Source organism: Macaca fascicularis, chromosome 4 (assembly GCF_037993035.2).
Source record: "Macaca fascicularis isolate 582-1 chromosome 4, T2T-MFA8v1.1".
In the NCBI taxonomy this organism is placed as follows: domain Eukaryota; kingdom Metazoa; phylum Chordata; class Mammalia; order Primates; family Cercopithecidae; genus Macaca; species Macaca fascicularis.
The window spans coordinates 119,760,782-119,787,979 of NC_088378.1; the positions used below are offsets into that span (position 1 = coordinate 119,760,782).

Genomic DNA, 27,198 nt, shown 5'->3' on the forward strand with positions numbered 1-27,198 from the left:
CTGGTGAAGAAGTACAACTCTTAAATATCTGGTCAATGTAACATAGCTATAAACCTCTTTTAATGTCTTCCCTTGGTCTATAATATGTGTGAAAGTACTTGAAAGATAATAAAGAGCTCTTCAGATATAAGATTGAATAATCATAATCATCATCAACAACAACAACAACAGCAACTCGCTCTCCAAATATCTGTTAATATCTTTTTCTTTCTTTCTTTTTTTTTTTTTTTTTTGAGACGGAGTCTGGCTCTGTCACCCAGGCTGGAGTGCAGTGGCCGGATCTCAGCTCACTGCAAGCTCCGCCTCCCAGGTTTATGCCATTCTCCTGCCTCAGCCTCCCAAGTAGCTGGGACTACAGGCACCCACCACCTTGCCTGGCTAGTTTTTTGTATTTTTTAGTAGAGACGGGGTTTCACCGTGTTAGCCAGGATGGTCTCAATCTCCTGACCTCGTGATCCGCCCATCTCGGCCTCCCAAAGTGCTGGGGTTACAGGCTTGAGCCACCGCGCCCGGCCCTATCTTTTTCATATACATTCACAGTGTCAGAAAAATAGCTGAGTGAAATTTTCTTTAGTTTTTCTGATACCATCTGCAGGCTTAGATAAAGCCTGAGAAATTTCAAGCCAAAAAATAATTTCTTCAAAAGATTTTAACAAACAAAATATGAAATTATAGTGGAAGTACTTTCTCAGCCTTTTCTATATTACAAAGAATACATTCTACATGAAGTATATATATATTGAAAGGATTACTGTTAAGTAACAGTGAAACTAGATCACCTAAGAACTGCATTTGGAACTGCTTTATGAAGGTATTATATCCTCTATATTATTTTTCCATTCATGGAAACCAGCATCCTGATATGTAGAAGACGAGGCTCATACAACAGGAAAACCAACACTTTATGGACCCTCAAGGGTCTTAAACTCTCTGTGCCTTACTCATATTTTCATCTATAAAACAGAATTGACATTTTTTCCTTACACATATGACTTACATAGTAGAAGGGAGGATCATAAATGTTTGGGGGGCAATTGAGAAGTGGCCCCAATGTTTTGTGTCATAATTTATGCTGACTCCCAAACTTAAAAAAATAGCAGATTCTTTTGTGACCATGATAAGAGCTTCAGCTGCATTTATTATTTCACTTTAATTAGAAAAAGATCCAAAACTTTTGTCTACTTACTCTCTCTACTTTTTCCCTCCTTTGTGCCCTCCCTCCCTTTTTTTTAAAAAAAAAATATTTTTAGGGGTACCGTTAAACACAAAAGAGAATTAACCCAATCAATTAATACTAATGAGCTAGGATGGAAATAGGCATATTGCCTTGATTTAGTTAATTATATTTTCATTCTTTTATGTTAAGATGCCCAACGGCCATAGGCATTGCTGAATTAAAATTTATTATTTTTATTCCAAGTAATTATGATGAGCCATAATCACAAAGAAGGAACGTTACCCTCTTGTCAGAGCATTCTGCATCCCGGGCAAGGATCTTGGGTTGTGGTCTGTAGTTGGGGAAACATTCATATTTCCTGAATGAAGCAATGAATCTCTTTCTGATCTGGTCATCAAGCAGCTTGATGTGAAGTTGTGTAATGATAATGATTAATGAAAGGGTCAATTAGGGGAGAATGAACTCTCCCCTTGGTGTTGAGCTCTTAGGTTTAGGTACTCTTATCACACACACAACACAAAAGAAGGTAACTATGTGAAGTGATTGATATGCTAATTTGTTTGACTGTAGTAATTTCTTCATTATATATAATACATATTTATTCATACACATACACACATGAAAACATCCTGTTGTTTGCCTTAAATATATATAATGAAAAAGGAAGGCAGTCTGTAGTTTCTTACTACTCACAATGCTTGTGTCTGAGCAGAAACTTGTTTCCAGTCTCTGTTGCTGCTTAATAGCACACTGGTTTCCTTTAATGTGATTTTCTATTTTTTGGTCTACTGATGTATACTAAAGCAGTTAAATGCTTGGCAGTATTTCTAGCCATAAGGAACTGAGTCTGAATCTGGGCTCCACTACTTCTCTGCTCTGTGACCTTGGGCAAGTTGCAGACCTTCTGTAAGTCTCAGGTTCTTCCTTACTAAGGTGATGCCTGGCTATAATGATAATAATAGTAACAATGAGAACAAGCATTTATCATTGTTGCATGGCAATATCACAATGTATTGCCTGTCTCCTATGTATGTTTTGAGTATTAAATGAGGGAATATTTGTAAAGCCATTAGCACACAGCCTGGTCCAGAGTAAGAACTCAATTAATGTTAGTTTTTGTTACTTTTGGATTGTCAGAGATAACAGGAGATATGGCTGAATATCAGGCTTAAAATACAATTTTATTTACAGATAGCGGCTGCTTCTATATACAAAGCAAACTGGATTACTGAAAGAATTAGCTGGGTAATAAAGACCTTGGATTGCTTTTGCTTCTGTTATCTTCAGAATGCATATTGAAGTGTTTTTCCTTCTATTGCGAGGGAGGGACGGATGGAGAAGTGGATCCATTTGCTTGCCTGCATTCTCCTTGTTACTTTGACTTCACAGAAACATGTTTTTCTGGTGTAGCTTAGAACATGATCTCATTTTCTCTCAACTGTTTTTTTAGTCCACAATTTTGAGGACATTCAGATCTTTTTGAGTCCATTGCATCTGGGGTTTCTGTGGCATGGAAATGCATATTCTTGGTTTATTGAGGTAAAGCATCTTCTTCTGACTCACTGTCAGGTTCAGTGTAGAATTCCTTCATCCTTGACAAGCATTTGAGGATTTCAGAGTGAGATTTTAAATGATGAACCTAGCACAGCGTTTTGTTGTTGTTTGTTTGTTTTTTGTTTTTGTTTTTAAATCCCAGGGATTGTATACTTGGTTGCTTCTAGTTAGCACTAAGCCAGCCTCAGATTCAGTAGATGCATGCTTCAGATAATGCTTTCCAATGCAGTTATCTAGAAATGCTATGACACAGAACTTTCCTGAGCCGTTACTTGTGATCTCTTTGTGCATCAGGTCTGTGTGAGTCACTTGGCATTTAAACCTATGCCTATAGTTTCAAGACTTCATAGCTACCAGTTAGGATAAAAAAAATCTGAAGGCAGGCATAAAAATATGATAAAAATATGATATTCAACAATAATTTATTTTTTTTTCTCTAACTGTAGAATATCTTGGTCAACATGAGAGGGTTTTGTAGGCTGGTAACATTGTTGCGAATTGGTAAATTCAAAATAATTTATCTGCAAGTTGGCTGTAAAAGATGGACTGAATTGCCCTCTTTTGTAGTCAAAACCCTTCAAGCCAGAAGATAGGATGTTATGTGCAGACAATACAACAAGGTTGATTCAATGCAGTTTGGTCAGCAAACTGGAGCCTGATTTCAATTTTGAGTCAGTCACACACTCTTTTATGGTTTTGGGTAAGGCTCTGGTCCTCAAATCAATGTACAAAATGGAAATAATGGTGATTCCCTTCCCTGTGTAGGGAGAAAATGTCTTGTATCAACCCCTGCTGGATGTTAATGTTGTTTGTGTGTGCAGCTCACTGGAGGAAGAGCTGTATAGGAATGAGTAAAGTTTCTTCCTCTATTTGGCAGGCATGGTACCCTCTAAGGGGCTGGTCTGTGCTATTATTCAGAAGGGAAGCCTGACAAAGTTAGCATCAGAGCTAGCCCGAGTATTTTTGAAGTCCAATCTTAACTCTTGGGTGTCATCATGTGCTGGACTTTTCTTGGTGACAAGTAGGTGTTACTTATTTTATGAGAGGGGGACTTTGCTGATATTCAAAGCTAAGTGGGTTACTGATAGAATTTTTAATTGCTTAACAACTTGAATTACTTCTATATTAATTCTTTACACATAGAATGTCAAGGTGTATTTTTTCTTCCCTCTACCTTTTTGAAGGCTTATAAAGGTCTAGGCTGTAAACTGAAGAAAGGAAGAGCCAGATCTGTTTTTGCTCACCTTTGTATTGTATTGCCAGCACCATTTTATCTCTAGGCATGAAGCAGGTACTCAAATAATTGCTGAATGAATAATAATAAATGAGTTTCTGACCTGAAGAGGCATATTCATGTTTGTTGAGAATTTCTCTATAATCAGAGTCCTTCCTGGTACCCTCAAATGTTAGTGGATTAGTCCAGACAGTGACCAATTTTATTTACTATTTGTGTATCAGGAGATCAGAGACAAAGGCTTTTTAATGTGGGGGACACTTAGCTCTGAGACCCCTTATTTTTCCAATCAGACAATGGCTTACATTATTTACTCCAGAGAACAGTCCCAGACACACTTGATTAGCCTTAAATGAAAGATAAGCCATTGCTATGAGAAAGGACATGCTTTCAATAGATGGGCAGACAGACAGAAACATAGATATTGAACAATTTACAGTTTTATGTCTTGACAACTTGGGTATTGTAACATGAAAAATGCTACTGAAAGGGACCAGTCCCTTCCTAGCACAGAAGCTATAATATTTTCAGTAATGAAAGATAAATGTCTCAAGCTTCCTTACTTAAAACCTTTCATTGGCTTTCCATTAGCCTGTAAGTTCAAGTCCAAACTTAATATGGCTTACAGGGTCATGCAGGACTTGGTCTGTCTTTACCTCTCCATCTCATTTGTTCATTAATGATCCCTATATCCTATTCATCCAGACTGGAAGTGGAGCTAGAAATCTGAAGTACTTTTGTATTTGGGATTCTTGTGTAGATAAAAATATGTTGGAGACTGAGCATTTCATTGTTATAGTTTCTATACAATATTCCTGGGGTCAGGTAAAGGTAGGAAGTACTGTATTCTCATTTTTAAAAATTAATAAATACTATAAGAAAAGTATTGTTAGCTTTTATTTCGAATACAATTATTCTATAGCCAAATCATTTTTATAGTATTCAGAGAATAATTATATTTGGAATCTTTTGAAAAAACAGCTTGCTTAGAGAAGTGTATCAAATTGCAGGCTGGTCAAAAATGGGATTGGGTCAGTGCTAATTGAACTTTGATAAAGAGAAAGGGAAGATTATCTGAATGAACTTAGTAGCTAGGGGGATTTTTACATGCTTGGTACAGACCTTGGGAAAAAGACAATTTTTTTTTTGTCTTATATTTCTCCTTAGAAATGGCTTTCTTCTTGAGATTTTAAGTGACTTTTTAGAAAGCCATGGAACAGCCGAAGGCCTTGAGCACTTAAATGCCAGCAGCTTTGTTGATAAAATAAGTAATGGTTTTCTGGAGGTAGAAAGGAAATCAAAGTTTAGTTAGGTAGTAATTGATAACGGTAGCTATAATAACAAAGGCATTTACTTATATCTTAGTGTTTGAGTTCCTTTTAATATTTCTGTATAGTTTGTCTTCCACAGATTTGTTTACACTTTATAATTAGTACAGAATTAATACAGTTATAAGGTTACCTTAATGAGTTTCATATTTTGTAGAAAAAGTGAAGAGCTGAGTCATAGTCTTTATATTCTCTTATGGTCCTCTTGAAAGTGGGACAATTCACTAAAACCAGCACATTTCCATTTACCTGAAGGAGCAATTCAACTTCACTGTGATCTTCAGGAACTGGAGACTCTATTTCACATTTTTATTTCAGTACTTAGCAGAGGGGCTGGAAACTAGTGGTAAATGTTGGTTGAGTGACTAAGGGAATTATTCTTTAATTCCAGGCTTGTATTTTCTCAGCCTATTTTAGATGATAGCAGACATCACCAGCCTATGGACACCTAGAACAACCACTTAATTTACCGATAGTAATGATTCTCAAAGTGTGGCCCCCAATCGGCAGCATTGGCATCACCTGGTAACTTATACCAACTACAAATTTGGACTCTCTACAGTAAACCTATTCTGGGAATGAAGCCCATTAGTCTGTGTTTTAAGACATCCAAGTGATTCTGACGCATGTTCACGTTTGAGAACTACCAGCCTAAAACAATACAAGGAACCCTATAGAATTGTCAGGACTAGAAGCCAATTAGCCTGGACCAACTACTCATTTCCCACAGGCTATGAGACCTTTAGTAAAGAACAGTGGAAACTTGGCTGGCCACATTGAATGGGCTTATCTTGAGCATAGCATTTTTAGTTGGATGCACGGGTCTCTACCCTGCCAGGGAAATCCGAGTTGGTGAAAACGGTTTCTCCCAACTGCTATTGTTTGTGGCTCTGAGTCAGTGATTTTATTTCATATATATATATTTCTCTATATTGCCCATTTGACTGCAGTACCAGGCTAATTAAGGAATTAGTATGTGGCATCCATTCTGGGGAGGTGTCTGATTCTTTTCCTGTATCCTGTGAACATTTTTGCAAACACTTTCTAGTTCATATTTTCTTTTTTTAATCAGGCAGAGACATTACAATTAAAATTCCGTTAAAGTGATTCTGGCAAGTATTGCAATAAGCATGTTTTTTAATTAAAGGAAGAACAGGGGGATGCATAAGCAGTATCAGCTAAAGGGGAAAATTTCTTCTGATATCTATTTTAATTGAAATTTTCAAAAATGGGAAAAACAGCAGCAGCAGCAGCGGCCTCGGCTTCTCTGTGTGTGTGGCTCCATCCCAGGTTGCTAGGTTTAGGTATTCTGTGCTTGATTAATTAGTAGCCAGCCAGAGAGTCCATTCCCTTTGCCCCCAATCCTTAAAGCCTGATTTATGCCTCACATCCCCCATGAATATGTGAGGGCTCAGGCATCTATTTCCTGAGCTGCTTGTGGATAGGATTATGGAGCGTGGACTAAGCTCTTGGGGGCTCTCGTTTGCCAGCCAAATTGATTTTCCGCCTCTCTGGCCGGGGACAAGCCCACCTCGAAGGCTTCCCAGGCTCTGCTCCAGTGGATCAGGCACAAGTCTAATCCGGATCTTGCCAACAAAGGAAGCTGTGTGCATCCCTGTCACAATGCAGGTTTCTTTGAGCTGTGGATGCCTTCTCTAAATGCTCCTCTTTCCTTCTCTTTCTCACTTTCTCCCAGCTCCTGCTTCCAGAGCAGCACACTGCAGTAAGGTACAGGGATATACCCCAACTCTGCCCAGATCACTCAGTCAGCTCTCCTTACCCAGGCAGAGCAGGATTTGTCCATCTTGAATTGATGATTGTCTATAATTCTCCAGGGAAAGGGAATTCCACAGGCTTCCTCAACTATCCATTTGACTATTTAATAATTGAAAGGTAAGAAGATATAGGCTGCTAAATTTTTTTTAAGAAAAAAATGGTGAATTGGGGGTTAATCAATGCAGGCAAGTAAATTAGATAGTTTACATCTAAAAATTTAGATAGTTCAAGCTTTAAGTAAATGAATTATCTAACTTGGTGATACAGATTAATCTAATGAATTGGGGTTCTCAGATCCTTCCCTGGTCTTGCCTCCATTTACCTCTCATTTTTCCTCTGTTTAAAAATAGAATCACTCTCCCTGGGTTTATTTTATCACCTGACATTCACATCCGAACCTAGTACATGCTGGCTGTGCACCCTTTCTCTCCTGATCTTCCTAAAAATAGCATTAAGGTTTTGACACACTCATCTGCCTCATTAACAGTTCTTAAGGCTCTTCCCTGAGTCTGTGTCTCTACAACCTTCTGATCCTTCTAATTCACCTAATTCTTTGATCCACTCTCACAAATCTTGCTACTTCCTTTTCTTATTCTAGCCTTTAAATGTTGATGGTTGACAGTTTTTTCCCTACCTTTACCCACCTTATCTTTCTTCTGTTCTTACGCTACATGTCCTCCCTGGGAGACCTCATTTACTTTGATAATTTCAACTCCTCGTTATTCAACAAGTATTGAGTGATCACTTACCGCATTTCCCATGTGCCAGCACTGTTCCAGGCACAGGGACTATGGCTGTGAACAAAACAGGCCACAATCTTGCTCTCACGGTGTTTACTTCTAGAAGGAAAACGGTCAATAAACAAAATAAGCAAATTATAGTTTTTGTTAAATTTGCGTAGTACCATGGAGAAAAATGCAGCAGGAGAGGTGGATAGGGAATACACATTGGAGGTGGTGGTTGGGGATATTGGCACACAGCAAGAGCAAAGGTTGTGAGGCAAGGGAGCAAAAAGGAATATTGGAACAAGGGGGAGAACAGAGGCAGATCGGGCCAGAGAGAACCAGTCCTGTAGGGTTTGATAGGCTTTGACTCCAAGTATGATGGGAGTCATTGAAGATTTTTGGCAGAGAGGTAACATGATAGGTTTACATGAAAAGAAGCAATGGCAGCACTGAGTGCTGTTTTGAGAATTGATCCTGAGGTAGAGGATAAGGGCAGAAACAGGGAGCTGAGTTAAGATGCTGCTACAATAATCCATGGGTGAGATGAGAGTGACTTCGACCCCAGAAGTAGATGTGGAGGTGGTAAGTGGTTGGGTTATAGGGGACGTTTTGAAGGTGGAATGCGTAAAATTTCCTGAAGTATTGATTATGGAGTGAGAGACAGTGAAAGTTAACTCTATGGTTTTCAGACTTAGCAGTTGCAAGGATGAAGTTACCATTCATGGAATGGGAAGGACTGAGGGAAGATCTGTGGGGCAAGACAAGGAAAGGAGTTCATGGATACTCATAGTTGAGAAACTATGAGACATCCAAGTAGAGATGTTGAGTAGGCAGTTGGGTGTGTGTATCTTGAGCTGAGGGCACAGGCTTGGAGATATAAATTTGGGAGTCATTGACAATTAGCATTCAATGGTGTTTAAAACCTTAAGACAAGATGGGACAACTGGCATGGTCTACAGAGACTGAGAAGAAAAGAGTTTAGAGGGCTGAGACTTGGGGCCCACCAAGTGGCAGTGGTTGGGATCATCAGGAGGAATCAGGCAGGAGAGGCTGAGAAGGGGATGCCTAAGAAGTAGAGGAAAACCAGGTGGGTTTATACCTAACCTACTTAATTAGAGAAGTCCCATGTGCTCACTGTCATTGAGTCAATAGGGAGCTTTCTTAGGATTTGCTAAAAATGAAGACATGAAAATAGATATCAGGTGAAGGAAAGACAAAAGTTCTAAATACAAGAATTTATTCTTCTGTTCTTTTATGAGTTACTAGCACTTTTGCATTTTATGAGGTTTTCTTTAGAGATTCAATACAATGTATAGAATATAGCACATGATGAAAATCTGATAGAAGGATAGAGACACTGGATTTTTAAAATAGAGACGAGAAAATGAAAGAAAGAAAAACAAAGAGGCTGGGCAAATGAGGAGAGGGAGTTTTAGGAAAGGGGTGACCAAGTGTGTCAAAAGCAGCTGGTCACTCAGGAGGACTGAGCACTGAGCCTTAGATTCACCAATGTGGTTGCCATCCGTGGCCTTAACAGGAGCAGTTTTGCAGGTTCATCAGGTAAAGGCCTGACCAGAGAGGGTTCAAAAGACAGTCATGAAAAAGAGTTGAAGATAGTAGGTATAGCCACTCTTTTGGAGACTAGTATTGTATGGTAAAATATTTATACTTTAATTTTTTTCTGTAAGGGGGAAAATAGAATTGTGTATTTGTTTTCTTAAAAAAAACACAACAAATTATTTTGTGGTTATTATAGGGGATGACTAATTGTTGGGTTAGCCAAAAGCAGATTTTGATGTACTTTGCAAACATTAGCTAGCTGCTAAAAGTCTCTTTTACTTCCCTTTAAAAGAAACAAAAGAGATGTTTAATGGAAAGAGGTGATTACATGTAAAAAGTTGTGTTCATTTATTTATTTTAGGGGGAAGTAGCAATAATGATGGTTGATTGATTTTTATAAAATTACCCAAGGTTACTTGTGGGACATAGTCAGCTTTCATGAAAGTCATAACAAGCAATTTAAGGGTTACAGCCAAAGGCTGATTTCAACCCTGCTCTTTATTTCAGCATTTAGAAATGGGGTCAAGCTCTATAAAGTATAGAATAAAGTCCTCCCACAGCCCTCCCATACTCAAGTGACTATCCTTTAAAGCAGCCCACTGTATATTTATTTTAAACTAATAAAGTGTGAGGATGAAAGTCTTGGTGCCTTGGCACAGAGATAGATTAAGTATAAACTTTATCTTCTTTCACACAAAGAAAGTTTCATTTGTTTATCTAATTATTTCAGGCAAAAACACCTGAATTCCTCATCAAACTTTCTTCTAAATGTACCTAGATTTTCTTATATTTGCCACTAAGAAAGTGGGGTGGGGATGCTTTTTAGCAGAAGTTAACGATGTTCATATTAATTAATTAGTCCTGTTTATAACACTCCTGACAACACAAATAATTCATTTTCTTTGGGATGAGTTTTTCTCCCTTCATTAGCATCATTATTAGTTCCTGTCAGTAAATGATGTTTCAAAATTTCTACCAATTTGTTACAGTGTATTTAATATTTTGCTTCATGGTAGAAGGGACAAAGACCAGGTTTATATATTTACCCACTAATCCTTGTAATCTGTTTCAAATCCTTTTTGGAATAAGATGAGGTATATCTTCATTAACAAAATTAAAATAAATCATGTATAAACAAGCCATAAGCAAACTTTCTTAGGTTCACACATGTTTTTCCTTAAATGTAACTATGAGAACAACCCTAATTAATTGAGAGCTACTGGGGAAGGTTTGTGGAAATGGATAGGATCTGAGCCTTTTGGTTGGGTGGTCCTGGGTTCTAATGCTTGGTTCTGTCTACTCTGGGCTGGAAAGGTATGAATACCTCTTAGCCACATTCTGCTCTGTGAAATAAAGAATGTGATCTTGATCTCACAGACTGGTTTTGAAGGTCATTTCAGACAATATATTTACAGATTTTGGCACATGGTAGGTGCTGAATAAATTTTAGCTTCCTTGTTTTCCCTGTAGTCTTATTCTAATTCCTGACTGTGCATCTCATATTTTGCTCAAGAGAAAATTTAGTGATTACTGCAGCACAAACAGGGTCAGGAAAACATGAGCCTTGTGCCTCCATTAGTGTCCCATGCACATCTGACTGCATTCATAAAGATGTAGACGTCAAGTGTTCTAGAGTTGAAAGGAACCTATGATTCTGCCTTCCACTTTGCGGATGAAACCACAGACGATTGATAGGCACTGAGTAGGAGAGATTTGGGACCTGAGTAATCTGAGGCCCAGCAATTGTATGAGACTTACTGAGGCTCATTCAGAGGTCAATAGCAGACTCAGAATAGGAACCTTGATTTTGTTCCCTGCCTTCACCACTTGCTCATCAAGGTCAGTTTAGATTTCCTGACTATTTACAATGTGGGAGTCCTGTCATGCAAATCCATGTTCTACCAGTTGAATGTAATTGTTTAGGACATTAATGACATGTGGCTGTGAGGGAAAAATTTTAGTTAACATAAAATTTGATCTGTAGCACAGGTCACATTTCTTCCCTCTTGTTCACGGTGGGATCCATGATTATTACTGCATTTCTATGTAATGACTGTTTTAATTTAATTTAATTTAATTTAATTTAGGAGATCTAAGTAATTAAACATGAGGCCAAAGTACGTAAGAAAGTGGCAGTCTTTTATTGCAAATATGCACACACTCTTGGGCGAGGTTCTCAGGTCCTCAGGTGTGGGGGGCCAGGGAAGTCGCGCCGGCGCTCTCGGGTGATGTTCTCCGGTCCACAAATGCGGGGGCCGAAGAAGTCACGCTGGCTCCTGCCAGTGGCAGACTTTTATGCATTGGTACTGGAAGGGGGAGGGCAGTGGGCGGGATAAGGGCGTGATAGGGGCGTCTCCATAGGTGTGGCTGGGTAAGTTTCGATCTCTTCGGATTGACGTCATCTGGCGCATGCTTGGTTGATCTGCATCTTCCCGGGGCGGGCTGCATTTTCCTGCGCACGGGAATGTTCGTGAGGAAGAACCCAGAAGCAACATGGATTATGCCTTCTTGTTCACCTTCCTCCATCTTGTCCTTTCTCCTTCACCCAAACAATTACAATGAAAGGAAAAGAGTCAAAATTGTTGGGGAATCTTTTGGAAGTCTGGTAAGCAGTATGGTACTGCTCTGGCATGGAGCCTGTAGACTGACCTTGCTGCTTTACCTTAGAGTATGAAATATTATATATGACAAAATATTTCAAAAGGACCAGTAACAGAGAGATGTTGGATGCAGATGGTCTAGCAGTGCTCAAGAGGTAGGGTACTTATAGAAATTGAGCAGGTTGTAGATCTAATCACCTGGTGAGTTCTTCCTGCCAGTTGAAGAGACAAAATCAATTTGGCAAGACCATGGCATTGCAGTAAAGAAAGCATTCAATTGATGCAAGGCCATCCACACCATTTGGGGGATGGAGTTATTACCCAAATCAGTCTCCCTGGAGGCTCAGAGGTTATGGGTTTTCAAGGATAGTTTGTTGGGCAGGGGACTAGGGTATGGGGAATATTGATTTGTTGGGGATGACATCATAGGGGTATGGAAAACAGTCCTTGTGTACTGAGTCTGTCTTTAGGTAGGGGCCACAGGACTGGTTGAGGCTTGGGTCATGAATCTGAGTGAAGTCAGCTGGTGGTCAGAAATACAAAAGTCTAAAAAAAATCTCAAAAGACCAATCTTAGTTTCTACAATAGCGATGTTATCTGTTGCAGTAATTGGAAAAGTTGCAAATCTTGTGACCTCTCGAACAATGGCTGGTAATCATTTAAATATGCTGAACATCTTAGCAGAATTTTGGCCCCTCTTATAATCCTAGCCTTGTGGACTTTCATTAGTTTTACAAAGGTAGTTTAATTTTGGGAAGGTTTATTATCATCCTTGTTTAAGGTTAGACTATAAACTAAATTCCTCCCATAGTTAGTTTGGCCTACACCTAGGAATGAGCGAAGCCAGCCAGCCTGTGAGGCTAGGAGCAAGATGGAGTAAGCCAGGTTAGATTTTTCTCATTGTCAGAATCTTTGCAAAGATGGTTTCATAGCAATAATGGAGGAAGTGAAGATGGTGAGTGTGATGATAGCCACAGAGACCATTGCATTGAATAGATGTCAGACTTCAGACCAGGGATCTATAAGAATTATTTCAATAAATCTCACCTTAATCTTCTGAGGGTGAAATTCTTACCATGCCCATTTTCCAGATGGAGAAACTGGATACCTAGGCGGGGTGTGTTGTTCTAAATTGTGGCTGAAAGAAAAGGCCCTTGAAGGGTTCTGGTCCAAGTATACATCCCGTGACTGTTACTGATGGCATAGAATTGAAGAAAAGAAGGCTTGAGGAAGAGAGCTGAGGAAAGCTGAAGAGAAGTTAGGGAAGAAGTAGCCTCCATATTTGACTGTTAAGTCAAACATTTATTGATCACTATCTCTGCACTAAGATGGAGGTAAACAATTATCAATGAAAAGAGTCAAACTCTGTAAAATATTTGAAGAGATTAATTCTGAGTCAAATTTGAATGACCATGGCCTGAGGCACAGTCTCAAGAGGTCCTAAGTACATGTGCCCAAGGTGGTCAGGCTACAACTTGGTTTTATATGTTTTTGGGAGACATAAGACATCAATCAATACATATAAGATGTACATTGGTTTGGTCTGGAAAGATTAGACAAGTAGGTACAGGGGCTTCCAGGTCATAGATGGATTCAAAGATTTTCTGATTGGTAATTGGTTGAAAGGGTTAACTTACTAACTTATCTAAAGACCTGGAATCCACAGAAGGGAGTATCTGGGTTAAGATAAGTGGTTGTGGAGCCCAAGGTTCTTATTATGCAGATGAAGCCTCCAGGTAGCAGGCTTCAGAGAGAAAAGATTGTAAATATTTCTTAGCAGACCTAAAAAGGTTACAGACTCTTAGTTAGCACTCTCCTGGATCAGGGTAAAGATCCAGAAAAGGAAGGGAATTTTCTACAGAATGTAGATTTTCCCCATAAGAGACAGCTTTGCAGGGCCATTTAATATATTTTGGGGTAAAATACTTCAGTTTCTTTCAGGGCCAGCTATCTGTCATGTGTTGCTATACTAGAGTCAGGTTGAAATTTGGTGTCTTATTGCTACAGAGTCTGTTTTGTCGGTCTTAATGTCTCTGTTTTAATGTTAATGCTGGTTACTTATGTCTGTATTCCAAAAGGTGGAGGGTATAATGAAGCATCTCTGACACTCCCCATCATGGCCTGAATTAGTTTTACAGTTTAACTTTGGAATGCCCTTGCCTAAGAGGAGGGGTCAATTCAGTTGGTTTGGGGGGCTTAAAATTTTATTTTTGGTTACATGATAATGACTAAAGTCATTTTTGCCTTTTTCTTTTCTCCCTCTCATTTCTCCAGTGCATGTTTAACTACTTCCAGCTGTGATTTCTAGAAAGCAACAAAAACTCAACTCAATAGCTTGGCACTCTGGATTTATGACTACATTAGCAGATGAAGAGTCTTTGCCCTCTACTGCCTCTCACCACAACTCTTCTTATTATAGTAGAATCTGCCTTTTGAGACATTTCTGTTACTTTGCTCTCTCTACATCCTTTGCCCCCCTTTGCTCATTGAGACACTATGTGGGCTTATAGATTAAGCATAAGAACAACATCCTTTCTGAGAAAATGGGAGTGTGTGTGTGTGTGTGTGTGTTTGTACATAAAGAAATAGAGCCACTTAAATCAGAATCTCCAAAAAGATATGTCCATTCATTCATTCACTCAACAATTAATTGTATATTGAGTGCCAACTACCTACCAGCAACTTTTCTAGACACCAAGAATTTAGAAGTGAACAAAACAGATAATTTCCCTCAGGAAGCATGCATTCTGGTGGGGAGAGGGCAGAAAATAAAACTGTAAATATATAATATGCCTGATATCAAGTATTACGAAGAAAAAGACATTTAAGCAAGGAGCTAGGGTGTGCTATTTTATATAGACTAGAGAGGGAAGGCCTCAGTGAGAAGTTAACATTTGAATAGTAACAAGGGAGAGTGAGCCATGGAAATAACAGAACATTCTGATAATTCCGATAACATTCCAGGTATTTCTGATATTTCTGATAATTCTTATTCATGATATTCACGGGAATGTCAGAAGAATGTTCCAGAGGGAAGAGCTTATGCGCAGGCCCTGAGGCCTGTTTGAGACCTAACAGGCAGGCCAATATGTTTGGAGCATATGTGTGAACAGGTAAGCGTTAGAAAATGATATTAGAGAGGTATTGGAGGTTAGGTAACAAATCATGAGGGACCTTTTGTAGCCCAGTGTAAGGACTCTGACTTCTATTCTGAGTGAGATGGGAAATTATTGTTGGATTTAGAAAAGAGGACCTCTGGTGTGTCTGATATAAAGACACAACTCTGACTACTTTGTTACAGGATGGAAGAGTCTAGTCTGGTGTTTTTGTAAACCACTTGCAGGAGGAAGATGGACTAAATAGCTTATTGAGGTTAAAGTGTTTATTTATATGGGATGCTTTAATTATTTTGACATTATTGAGAAAATTCTATGTAAAATGTAAATATTCTAAACCTTTTTGAAGAAAGATATAAAAATGAAAATATCTTTTTAATTTTTAAATTATTTAATCTCATAATACAAAATAATTCTATTATAAACTAATATTCTTATGTTACTGAAAAGTTGGACATCAGAGCAAAACAGTATATGTATTAGTTAAGGTTATCTGGTTGCCAATAAGAGAACCCAGCTGTTCTTTTAAAAGTGGAATTTATTGGGAAGATATTGGGCAACCTACTAATCAGTGGAAAACAGTCTGAAAAATCAGGGACAGAAATACATAGGAATCAAAACATTTGATGCAAGCGGTGGGCGGTGGGGCAGGTAGGGAGGTGGGCAGGTGGGTGTCTCAGAAGCAGGTATTCTTCCCAGGCTCCTTAGAATGCCACCCCAGGAACTGAGATCTCAACATTTCCTCTCTCTCTTCCCTTTTGCTCCATATTTCTCTTAAAGCCCGAGTATGTGACTCTGGCCATAGTAGGATAAGATGTCTTGCTTGACAGTTCCACTCAGCTCTAGTCAATGGGGCAGAGCAATACCTCAAGGAAATTAGGGTATGTTAACAAAATAAAGTATAATGGATGCTGGTCAACTAAAATGCTACAAATGCCACAATGTTAGCCCTAGTTACATTTCCTTTTACTATAATTCTTACAATTTTGGCACATCTTCTTCTAGCCCTATTTCTTGTTTATGTGTTTATGTCCCAGGGTTTTTTTTTTTTTTTTTTTTGGTACTTAATTTTATCTATTGTTAAATGGTAAAGTTAGTGATCTTCTCCTACATTATTTGACCATTCCTAAATTGCTGGACATTTAGATTATTGTCATGAAAATGTAATAAATGAAGCGGCAGAGAATAGTAATAGCTAACCTAAACTGGCTAAATCATAGTGCTTCCACTCCTGGATGTCTGGTCTACCCTATTGTGCTTCTACAAGAGAGAGCATGATAAAATAAGTTTACATTCCAGCAGAAGTATTTAAATGAAGGGGATTTCATCAGGCATTGAAACTGACAAAACGGTAAGCCTTATCCTCCCAGGGACTGACAATTTTCCCTTTGTCTATTAGGGGGCAAGCTGATTTTCATGGCCCCAGGACCCATCGAGCTCAGGGCGCACGCCATCCTTGTTTCTGATGGTGGAGAGCTCCGGATTGGATCTGAAGACAAGCCCTTCCAAGGCAGAGCTCAGATCACACTCTATGGGAGTTCCCACTCAACTCCCTTCTTTCCCTATGGAGTCAAGTTCCTGGCTGTGAGGAATGGAACTCTTTCTCTGCACGGTGAGTGAGGCAGTTGATGAGAGGAAATGAAGTAGAGCTGTGTCTAGCAGTGGAAACTGATAAAACTGTTTAAAAGTCCTTGACTATAGTTGCTCAGCCAACCAGGTCAGTTAGAACAAGGCACTATTTGCTTAAAGAACAAGTAAAACTGTGATGATTCCTGTGGCAGAGTACACTACAGTTCCCAATTATTTGCTCCCCTTTCTGTAAGAGGATTGTGTATACTTCCACCCACTGTTAGGTGACTTTCAGTGCCTCCTTGTGGGTGGACCATACTTCCTGGACCCTTTGCAAGAGCAGACTTAGCCTTGTACTTGCTTTGGTCAGTGGAAGGTAAGCAGAAATGGGGGACTGCATGGCCAAGTGAAGGTTTTAAGACCTGTTATGCTTTAGCCATTGCATTTTCTTCCTGCCACTTGAGAATAGCCTGTCCCAGATAGGGGCAGTTCCTTCTGTTTAGAACCTGAATGAAGACGACATGAGGCAGTACTGCAGATGACCTACTGCTTTCATGTATGTGAGTGAGAGATAAGCCTTTGTCTTAAGTCACTGAGATTTGCATTAGTAAATGCAGCATAGCCTAGTGAAAACTGACCGATACAATTACGTAGCATGTACAGATGTCTCTTAACATGCAGAAGCCTGGTATCCCAAATCAAATACAGACAACCTCATTTGGTTGTTGAACCTCTTCCTGTTTCCCCCAACCACCTAACCCATGAGCAGTGTTTAATTACACTTCTACTTAGAATCCTCTTACAGATAGGTGGGGCGTTTAAGGATTCCTAGGACAAAAGAGATTAGGCTACAGTGTGTTTCCGCTCCAACTTTATTTGCTTTCTGATCATCTCATTCCATTTTGCAAAATGGACATTTTTTTTTTCCCCTTGAGAGTCAGAAAATTACCAAGTGTGCCAGGATAATCCTTAGTATCAACTGTAAAATATCAGTATAAAATAATGAGTAAGCATATTTCAGTGGGTATTTATATGCTTTTGGTTGCATAGCATGAGCCAAAGGCAGATCAAAAATATGGGCTCCAGAAGGTGACTCAATCTCCAGAAAACATAATGTAATTTACGTTGATATTTCTATATTGGCAACACAAAATAATCCACTTGTCATGGGATAATTGCTCTAGATGAGGGCATGGAGCTGTGCTGAGGAATCTGCCATTTTTCTTTGTCCAGACTCTGTCTCATACCGACCGCAGGCCCCAATCATTATTTATCAAAAAGCATGCTTGTGCCTCTTTTGGCTTACTATGAGAGGAAGCAAGATCTTTTCCTCGAGCATTTATTAAGTGTTGACTGTGGGCTACCCAGTGTGCTAGACACTGGGGATCAAATTTTGTGAGATTAAAAATACCCCATAACTCATTGGACAGAAATTCAAAATGCTTACTATACTGATTCTGTGATCAACTTCCAAGGAGACCTTTTTTCCTCCTGTCTTCATCAGCAAACAACTACACTGATTTTGTAGCCCAGGATCTATTCCCACGTCAGCCATGGTTTTCAAATGTTTGCTCTAGCTCAATGGCCTCTTAAGCCACCAACGCAATGTGCTGCTTTTTACCAGTAAGAAAACACATCTGGGGAATAAGTTAGTGTATATTTATGGTTCAGCCAGCCCATAGATCGTCCAGAGGACCCCAGGCTTAGGAGGAATCCTCAGAGTTGAGAGCCACTGTCCCGTATGATGCAGATAGCACAACTCTTACTGAAAATAGGAATTCAAATGAGGAAAAATGAAAACTCTCCTAATTCTTTTATTCTGCTTCTTTCATTCCAAGCTCATCTAATTCTCATGCTCTAGTGTGAAGAATCAGTGAAAGAACTCATAAATATACCTTTTGTGCCTATATTTTAAATGTACCCTGTGCATGTAAGCCTTTGTGATTAAGCAAATGTCAAGAAAATCCCTAGCTCATTGCTTACAGTCAATATGGGGCAATTGAAGCAAAGTAGATGCCTCTAATATGTTTCAAAAATTCTGTAAGTTCAGAAAAAATGCTGCTACTCCAGCCATCTGATGTTACTGGATATTGAGAATGAGACCTCCTCTCCCTCTGCTTTCCTCATTTCCATCTCCTCCTTCCTCTTTCTCCTCCCTCTCTGTCCTTTCTTCTTCTCCCTCCTCTCTCTCTCCCCCCTCCTCCCTTTCTCTCCTCCCTCTTTCTTCTTTATTCTCTTTCTCCCTCCTCTCTCTCTCTCCCCCCTTTCCTCCCTCCCACTCCTTTATTCTCCTTCTCCCTGCTCGCTCTCCCTCCCCCTTTTCCCATATTCTCAGATCAGGCCATTTTCTAAACTGGTTAAACATTCCCCAAAGCGTTTAGGACAGATAATTGACTAGGATCACCTGAATCACAGAGCTTGCCCATTGAACACGGGCAAAGATCAAGCTGTTTCCTCTCTGATCTGATGCTGCAGCATAAGAAATATTAGGTAGAAAAGAGCTCAGCCATTTGGGTGACAGGGATTCCTTTCCTGATGTATCTGTCAGAGAATTGCAGCCCCATGTGCAGCTCATCTATCCTCTCCTGTCACTTCTCCCTCACCACCTGAGGTCTCAGACAGATTTCCCCCTCCAGCACGGTGGTATATCATGGCTAAAATCATTACATAATTTCACTGGCCTTTTGCCAGGGCCAGAGGAGGATCTAGTGACACTGGGGCTTTAGGAAAAAGTTAATTTTCTTTCACCGTCGAGTATCCAATTTAGTGAGCAACTTGATTCACTGCTTTGCACCCAGGAAGTCCCTAAAGACCCAGCATTCACTCGGCTTCCCGGGATAACATAATGAGGAGATTCACCAGACTTTGGTGCACAGAAGACCCTTTTGGGGAGGTTTTTGTAAATCTAGATTTCTGGGCTTGGAAATGTACATGTGATGTGACTCAGGTGGCCCATTGACTACACTCGGAGAAACACTATTCTAGTGGGTTAATCGAATTGGAATCAGAAATGGGCCCCGTTCTGCCACAGATCAGCTATGATCTTCAACAGATCTCTAAAAAATCCGAAAAACACAGTTCCCACTTCATAAACTTACTGCTCATGAAGTGCTCCAGAGTGTTGGGCACACAAAACACAGTGTTATTGTTATTCTGATAAAATCCTTTCCCCTTTCCAAAAGCACTGAGTACCCATCACTGATTATCTTGTATTTTATTTTAGGTATGAGAAAATATGGGGCATGGCGGCGGTGGGGGCTTCAGTTTCAAAATCTACCTAGAGATTTTTCTCCATATTAATTTTATTGTCTATTTCTTTTCATCAAAGTAACAGAAGGGTTTTAACCTGGGATATCATGCGGTACCCACATTCCCAGGCATCTTCTGTTCTCTTCCCACCTCCCAGTCAACACCTTTAGATTTTAATCTCTCTTGGTGCAGCTGCTTCCCAGTCATGGATAACCACCATTCCCGGGAGTGGTTACAATAAAGGCTTTCTTAGAAACTATTTGCATGGGTCCCAGTATAGTCCAAAGCAGGGCACTGCCCAGCAAACGAGGCCCTTGGCAGACATTTGGTTCCTAATATTCAGCAGCAATGCTGAATGGATTCTAATTTAACGCCAGCTCAGGTCGTGTAGAATCACACAAATGGTCTGCATGTCAGTCCGATCACTTTCCCACCTTCTCCCTCCATCTCATTCTTTATTATTGCCCTTTGAAACCCTTCGGCTCCAGCTGATTTTTATCTTAGATTAAAATCGCTAAGCAAACAGGCGTTGGTGTTCAGCTGTCACAAGGCAAGATGGAGTTGAAAGCATATTTCATGTATTTCTTTGAATGTAGGAAAAGTCCCACACCCTTATACACTTACACCTGCACATACACACCCACACACAGCACCATCTTTTCTGTTTCTGTTTGTTCGGGAGTAGATGAGACAGGTTCTGAGTTGCTGGTGGAGTTCAGATTGTTTAGTAATTTCTGTCAGCTGCTCACTTTGATGCGCTAATGTGACTAAAGGGTCTCAGGATTCCTCCTGAGTGGCGGTCTGGGGTTTGGGTAGCTATAGTCAATAAGGAAATTTCACTCTTGCCTTTTGCCTTCATCACTCTGTCTGCCAATCCAGGTTCTCCACTCCAAACTGAGTGCCAATCACTTGTCATTTTTCAAGTGGGTTGCTGTCAGCCTGGGCAGCTTAAATTTTTGACAGTGTAATTATGGCTCTTGCTTCCACAGTGGGAATCTGAGCAGGATGGTGGAGCTTTTATTGATTGTTCAGCAGAGAAATTTATCAATGTCTCTCACTTCATTTCCAGTTCCTCCCTGAGAAATTTGGCTGACAGTTCCTTAGGAGAAAAACAGTCTCATGGCCTTGGCTGGACTTCTGTCTTTGTCCTTTTCAAGAAATTACAATATATAGGCATTAAATATAAATGGAAATTCCTGAGAAAAAGCAGTATGTGGGGCATGATTGAAGAAAGCACGAGTGCAATTGCAAGGAACATGAGAATTTGGTAGGAATAAAGAAGAAAAGCAGTGGTCTAAATAAGCAAGCTTAGATATAGTTTCTTTTCCTTCTAAAAGTACCAAGTATCTGCATGTAAATTCCATGGTTTCTACGAGTACTGTGTGATGTACAGTATTTTCATAGTTGCTAGAGTATCAGGCTGTCTTTCAGCATGGTATAAAGTGCATGGAACAGGCACATGTGTGGGAGTGTGTTTCTGGTCAGTGGTTTTCACCTTGTGCTCCACAAAATCCAAATGTTTCCTGGAGGGGATTTAGGGGTTCCCTAAACAATGAATATTGGAGATCAAATAATAAAGGTTTAAAATTTTCAAGTATTGATTTATTGCTTTTATCTGTTATATATTTGTGTTCAGAGTAACAGTTGGTTAGAAGAAAGAGTTCCACTGTGAAAATTGTGATTAAAAAACTCTACTGGGTCATTCTTTTAACTGTGGTGTATGGATCCTTTTGAGGTGTCCAGGCCCTCTCTGCATGATTCCTGTTTCCCGAAGACTGATTTAGCTCTGGGACATTTTCTATAAAGTCTGTTCTTTGATGTAGGGTGAAACTTTCTAGAGCCTGTTTTCATGTCATAACAGTTTCTCTTACCCAACAGTTTCAAATATCCAAGATATTTTTAAATCTCCGCTCTTTCGTCACCTGATTAATAGTCTCTAATGCTGTCTCCTCTTGCCCCATTCTTTACTTATTTCTTCTCGACCAAGACTCCTCCCTTTTATTCTGTCTCTTGTTCCCTTGAGCTAGATACAAACCAGAGCTATGACATGGCATTTTTATATGTAACTTTATTACTCTGAAATTGTTTGGTTTTAGGGGACAGAAGCCCACTGGAAACAAACTTAGAACCAAGGATTTATGAATTCTTGTAATCAAAATGCAGGATGGAGAGAAAGACAATGGCCTTAGACGTGACTGCCTTCAGGGGTCTGAATGTCCGCGGGACTCACCCCTCAGTCTCTTACTCTGGTTGTCTCTGCATGTATTGACTTCACTCTCTCCTAGTCCTTATTGCCTTCTTCTCTATGGTTATTGAGACTTCCTGAGTTCATGTGGACTTTGATTTTCTACTACCAAAGAGAGGAACTCTGTATTCTTTTCAAAAAATAACCAGGGAAGGCCTCCCAAAGTCTTGCTAGAGTTACCTAGCAGACTAAGGACTATACATGGTGCCCAGGGGGAAAGTGCACTGTGACTGTCCAAGCTCAAGTCACCTTTTCACTTCTTTACCAACCGTCAAGTCCAGGAATGCAAGGCCATGTGAAGAGATGCAGCTCTGCCTTGACCAGGGAGGCCAGGGTGATGTGTGGGGTGTGTGTGTGTGTGTGTGTGTGTGTGTATTATAGTGCATGCGTGTGTATGTTTGGGTGTTTTTGTGCATGTATATTTTGAGAAGCTGTTCACCAAAAGGGGGGATGGCAACCAGACCCAGAAAGAAGAGGTGCGGGGAAGACAAAACCATAGGTGTTCTCTGAGCTAAAGCCTTAGGCTTTGACTTCTGGTTCAGCCTGAAATCTCAAGGTGACTGAAACTCATAGACAGAAATATTCAAATATAGTACAATACTGTTGTATAAACTCAATATGTAAAGTTAATGTTGGTTATTTAGGCTGCATTTAGGCTGAATAAAACAAGTGTGTGAGATCAGGCAAACAAAAATCCTCATTAAGTTACTAGTAAGGTTCCCATCAAATAGAAGAAGTTTATATATATATATATATATATATTATTGAAAAGTTTTGCTGTGATTTAACTTCAAATTTTAAATCTCAGTGTTGCTTGCAATTTTAAAAGCTTTATCCCAAGGTCTTAGGAAATCTCATTTTCTAGTATATGCTATGGATTTTCTTCTTTCTTCCCATGAACTGTGGATTTCCTCAATATTGAAGAGGTTCTCTGCTTTCCCCTTGCATTTATCACCACAAAATATTACCTGTGATTTCATGGGAAACTTGAGCTGATGTGGTGTGTAAATTTGCCACAGGGTTGAGCAAATGCAAGAGACTCATTTTTAGGGATGTTTGGTCGATGTAAGCCTTCCAGACAGAAGTCTGACTCAGAATAGATTTTATTTTTCTTTAGTCACTGTCTTTGTCTGTATTCTGATCGGGATCCTTTTTCTTGTCCTTTAACAACTTCTTGGGTACCAATAGCTTTCCAGTTGATTTCAGATATTGAAAATGCCAATCCTGATTAATCTAGTTTAAAAGTTAAGTCTCCTGTTTATTTAATGTTCCCTTCCTCACCCCCAAAGCTTCAACTTGAGGCCCTTGGAATGGTAGGGTCTGCTCCCTCACTCTTCCTCTAATCCTTCTTATTTCATATTCTCAGGATTGGGGCAGGAGGAAGAGGTAAGGTAAGAAGTTTAACAAGCTTAGTACTTAACTGTGCGCCTATATCCTCTGTTGGGTGTTGCTCCCTCTCTGAATAGTAATTGCTGACTGTTGAGTCTCCCTCCTAAGATGCCTGCATGAAATCACTGGAGTCTTGTAGGAGGCCTTTCCACTGCACAGTTTCCCAGTGTGGAAGCCCCACCTGGGTTTGCAGTCGCCTTAGCGTCCACCTTGGGGGTTGGTCTTGGTGGAGTACTAGAAAGTTGGTTCAAGCCAAGCTATCTTCCCTACAATTCAACTATCCAGAGGAAACTTACAAATCCACATGATGTTCCACTTATTACCCCTTTCTCTGCTCTGCTCTTTCTCTCTCTAATTGTTTCCCCTGCTTAGATAGGCATGAGCAGCTGAGCAAATAGGCTGCATATGCAGACATTCAACCTGGGAAAAGAAGCCAGTCTCCCCTTCTTACAGGTCACTCTGTGATTGATACTTATGCAGCCCTCTCTCTTTGCTTAATAAGAGAGAAGTAGTTTCACACCTTGCTTTATAGGAAGGAACGGCTCTATAGGGAGGAAAGGCCAAGGTTAGCTCACCCAGGCTGATGGCTCATTCCCATATCTCAGGATTCCTTTGAATCTCCTTGTTTTTGGTCATTCATAAATGATGGAGTAGACTCTGCTCCAGGAATGGCAAAAGTGGCAGAGTTAGATTAGCTTTCTTTTAATAAGCCCCAAGGAGATGTTTTCTCCCTGTCTGTGGCTTCCCTATAATGTGGGGTGCTTATCATCTCCTGGTTCCATGCATGTGTCCTCCTGGTAGGTTCTAGAGGAGCAGAAGTCCCACCTAACAATCTGCTATATATGTAAAAAGGGTGCCCTAGAGGGATGTGGGGTTGAAGGGGAGAGCCACTGTCATTTTGTGGTTGTTATTTGGCTTTGTTTTGTTGGTTTTTATTTAGGACTGGGAAGGAAGGAAGATTAAATAGAGGGGAGGAATGGAGAAAGGAGGATGAGGAAAATTAAACATGTATTTATTGCTTTTTCTAATCTTAAATTTAAATGAGCTTTAATACAGTGTTGGGGTTCTGGTCAGCTGGCGTGTTGTGGCAGATCATAATGACATAGTTGAGTTAACACCAGTGAGCATGGTCCTAGTGTACTTGGAACCCTAGCATGGTAGGACAGCCAGTTGCTGATGAGTGGTCCTCCCTTTTGAGCAGATGAAGATTGACCCCTGGCTCTGTGTCCTTTAAAATATAACCAACACCACCAACAAAAAATAAGGTATTTTTTCTGTTCTGTCTAATAATACTTCAAAAAAGTCTAAAATGACACTGTATAACCATTCTATTTACAGTGGCAGAAATGTATCTGCTAAAATATCATTCGATCTGGACAAGAGTAACCTTGGAACAATCTTTAAGAAAGGGTTCCTTAAATTAATAGTATAAACCACACTTTAGGGAACTTGTTTAAACACATTTAAGTGAACATGCTGTTTTTAAGGTCTTTTAATTTTAGGTGTTTGCATGTAAATGTATGCTGCTAATTAGAAATGAGTTCTAGCTATTCAATAATCCAAGTACAGCAGGAACCCCACTTAGAAACACATTGTAAGGTACTTTAAGTTTCTATATGTACTTGAAAGTGTTGGCATTAGTCAGGTCTTTTTTTGGTTTCAAGTGACAGAAAACCCAATTCAAACAAAAAATAAGAGCATTTATTGCCTTATATAACTGAAAAGAAAAAACTTGAGGCACAGCTGAGTCCAGGTGCTCCAATGAAGTCATTAAGATTTTGTTTCTATGCGACTCTTGGTTCTGCTTTCCCCTGAGTTGGCTTCATTTTCAGTCAAACTCCACCCACATGGAGGCAGAAATGGCAGTCTTGTGGCTCCAGATGAAAGGGAATGCCTCTTTCCCAATGGCTGTTTGACCTCTGACCTAATTTCAACATTTCCCCATCACCATTTCACATCACTCCTTCTGTTTTTTCCTCCTTAGCTTTCAACATTATTTAATGTATTATGTATGGTTTACTTTTCACATTTTTTTGAATGTATTTTATTGCCTCTTCCAGAAGAATATATACATCGTGAGGGCAAGGATTTTCCTTTTTTTTTTTTTATTCAAATCTGCATTGCCTAGAACAGTGCCTGGACTCATAATATGCTTTAAAAAATACTTTTTTTGCTTGAATAAGTGAATGAAAAACTTGAGCAAAAGCCTTAGGATTTTTTTTTTGCCCCATTTGAGTCATAAGGCATTCGAGAGAGAGAGAGAGAGAGAGAGAGAGAGAGACAGAGAGGAAGGGAGAGATAAAGAGGGAGAGAGAGAAAAAGAGAGAGAGAGAAGTAGATAGAGAGTCCAAGTCCAAAGGCGTAAGAACCACGAAGACCAATGGTGTAAGTTATAGTCTGAAAACCAGCAAGCTGGAGATCCAAGAAGAGCCTATGCTTCAGTCTAAGTTTGAAGACCAGATAAGACCAATGTCTCAGTTCGAATTACTTCATACTCAGCCTTTTTGTTCTATTCAGGCCTTCAGCTGATTGGATAAAGCTCATCCACATTAAGGAAGGCAATCTTCTTTACTTAGTCTACTGATTCAAATGTTAATCACATCTAGAAATACACACACACACACACACACACACACACAGAACAATTTACATTTAGCCAAAGGTCTGGGTACCCCATAACACAGTCAAGTTGATGCACAAAATTAACCATCACAGTCACCAAAGCAAACCTTATAACTGACTCTGTATCATAGTTTAGACAAACGAGGATTTCAAGTCTCTCATCTTAACACAAAGCTTCTCAAGGGAAAGTATCTAGCTCCAAGGTTCATCTCTTTCTTTCAAAATTTCTATAGTTTCCATTTTCCTGCTAGGATGTGAGGATCTTTGCTTGCATTCTGCATCTTCTCTAGATGAGCTTGACTTTGCTCTGTCATAGAGTCCTCACTCACTCATCTTCCTCTGGGTAAGTGTGAGGAGCCTGGGCTCTTGAAGTGGACTGCTTGGTCCAAATCCCATCTCTACCATGAACTAGCTAGTGGACCTTGAAAAAAAAATCTCAGTGTTTCAGTTCCCATCTATAAAGAGGACATTATTTTAAGATATTTCTCATGATATTTGTTATGTGGTTTAAATGAAATAAAACATGTAACGTACTTATCAGAATGGCAGATGTTGAGCAAGTACTCAATAAATGTCAGTTATTATCATTGTTATTATTTGTTTACACTTTCGATTTGGTGAAGTTGCCCCATTGTTAGTCTAAGGATGGGATGGTGTTTACTGTTTTCTATTAATCTCTCAGCTGGAAACCTGGCTGTCATTCTTGATACCTCCTTTATCATTCCTCTTATCATGTCCATCACTAAGTCTTGTTGATTTTAATTCTTGGATAATTTGTGAGCCCATATCCTTCTCTCTACCTCCATTACTGTCACCTTAGTTTATGGTACCTTCAACTTATGCCTAGATTATTGTGTAAGCTTTTAAACTTATCTTCTAGTTGTCACTTTTGTTCTTTCCAATTCATTCTTTGCCCTGGAGCCAAGGTGATCTTTTGAAAACACTTCTCTGTTTATATTGTGCTGCTGCTCAAAACTCTTCAGTGGCTTTCTATTGTTTCTAAGGTAAAGTCCGAAATTTCTAGCGTGGCTATTAGGCACTGTTTGATTTAGGT

General features: G+C 39.6%; 1 protein-coding gene across 1 annotated transcript in view; it reads left to right on the forward strand.

The window, feature by feature from the left end:
* PKHD1 (PKHD1 ciliary IPT domain containing fibrocystin/polyductin) overlaps positions 1-27,198 on the forward strand; it is a 464,388-nt gene that overhangs the window by 135,072 nt on the left and 302,118 nt on the right. The window contains 1 exon segment of the mRNA XM_005552760.5: positions 16,470-16,682. Coding sequence (XP_005552817.3) covers positions 16,470-16,682 — 213 coding nt within the window.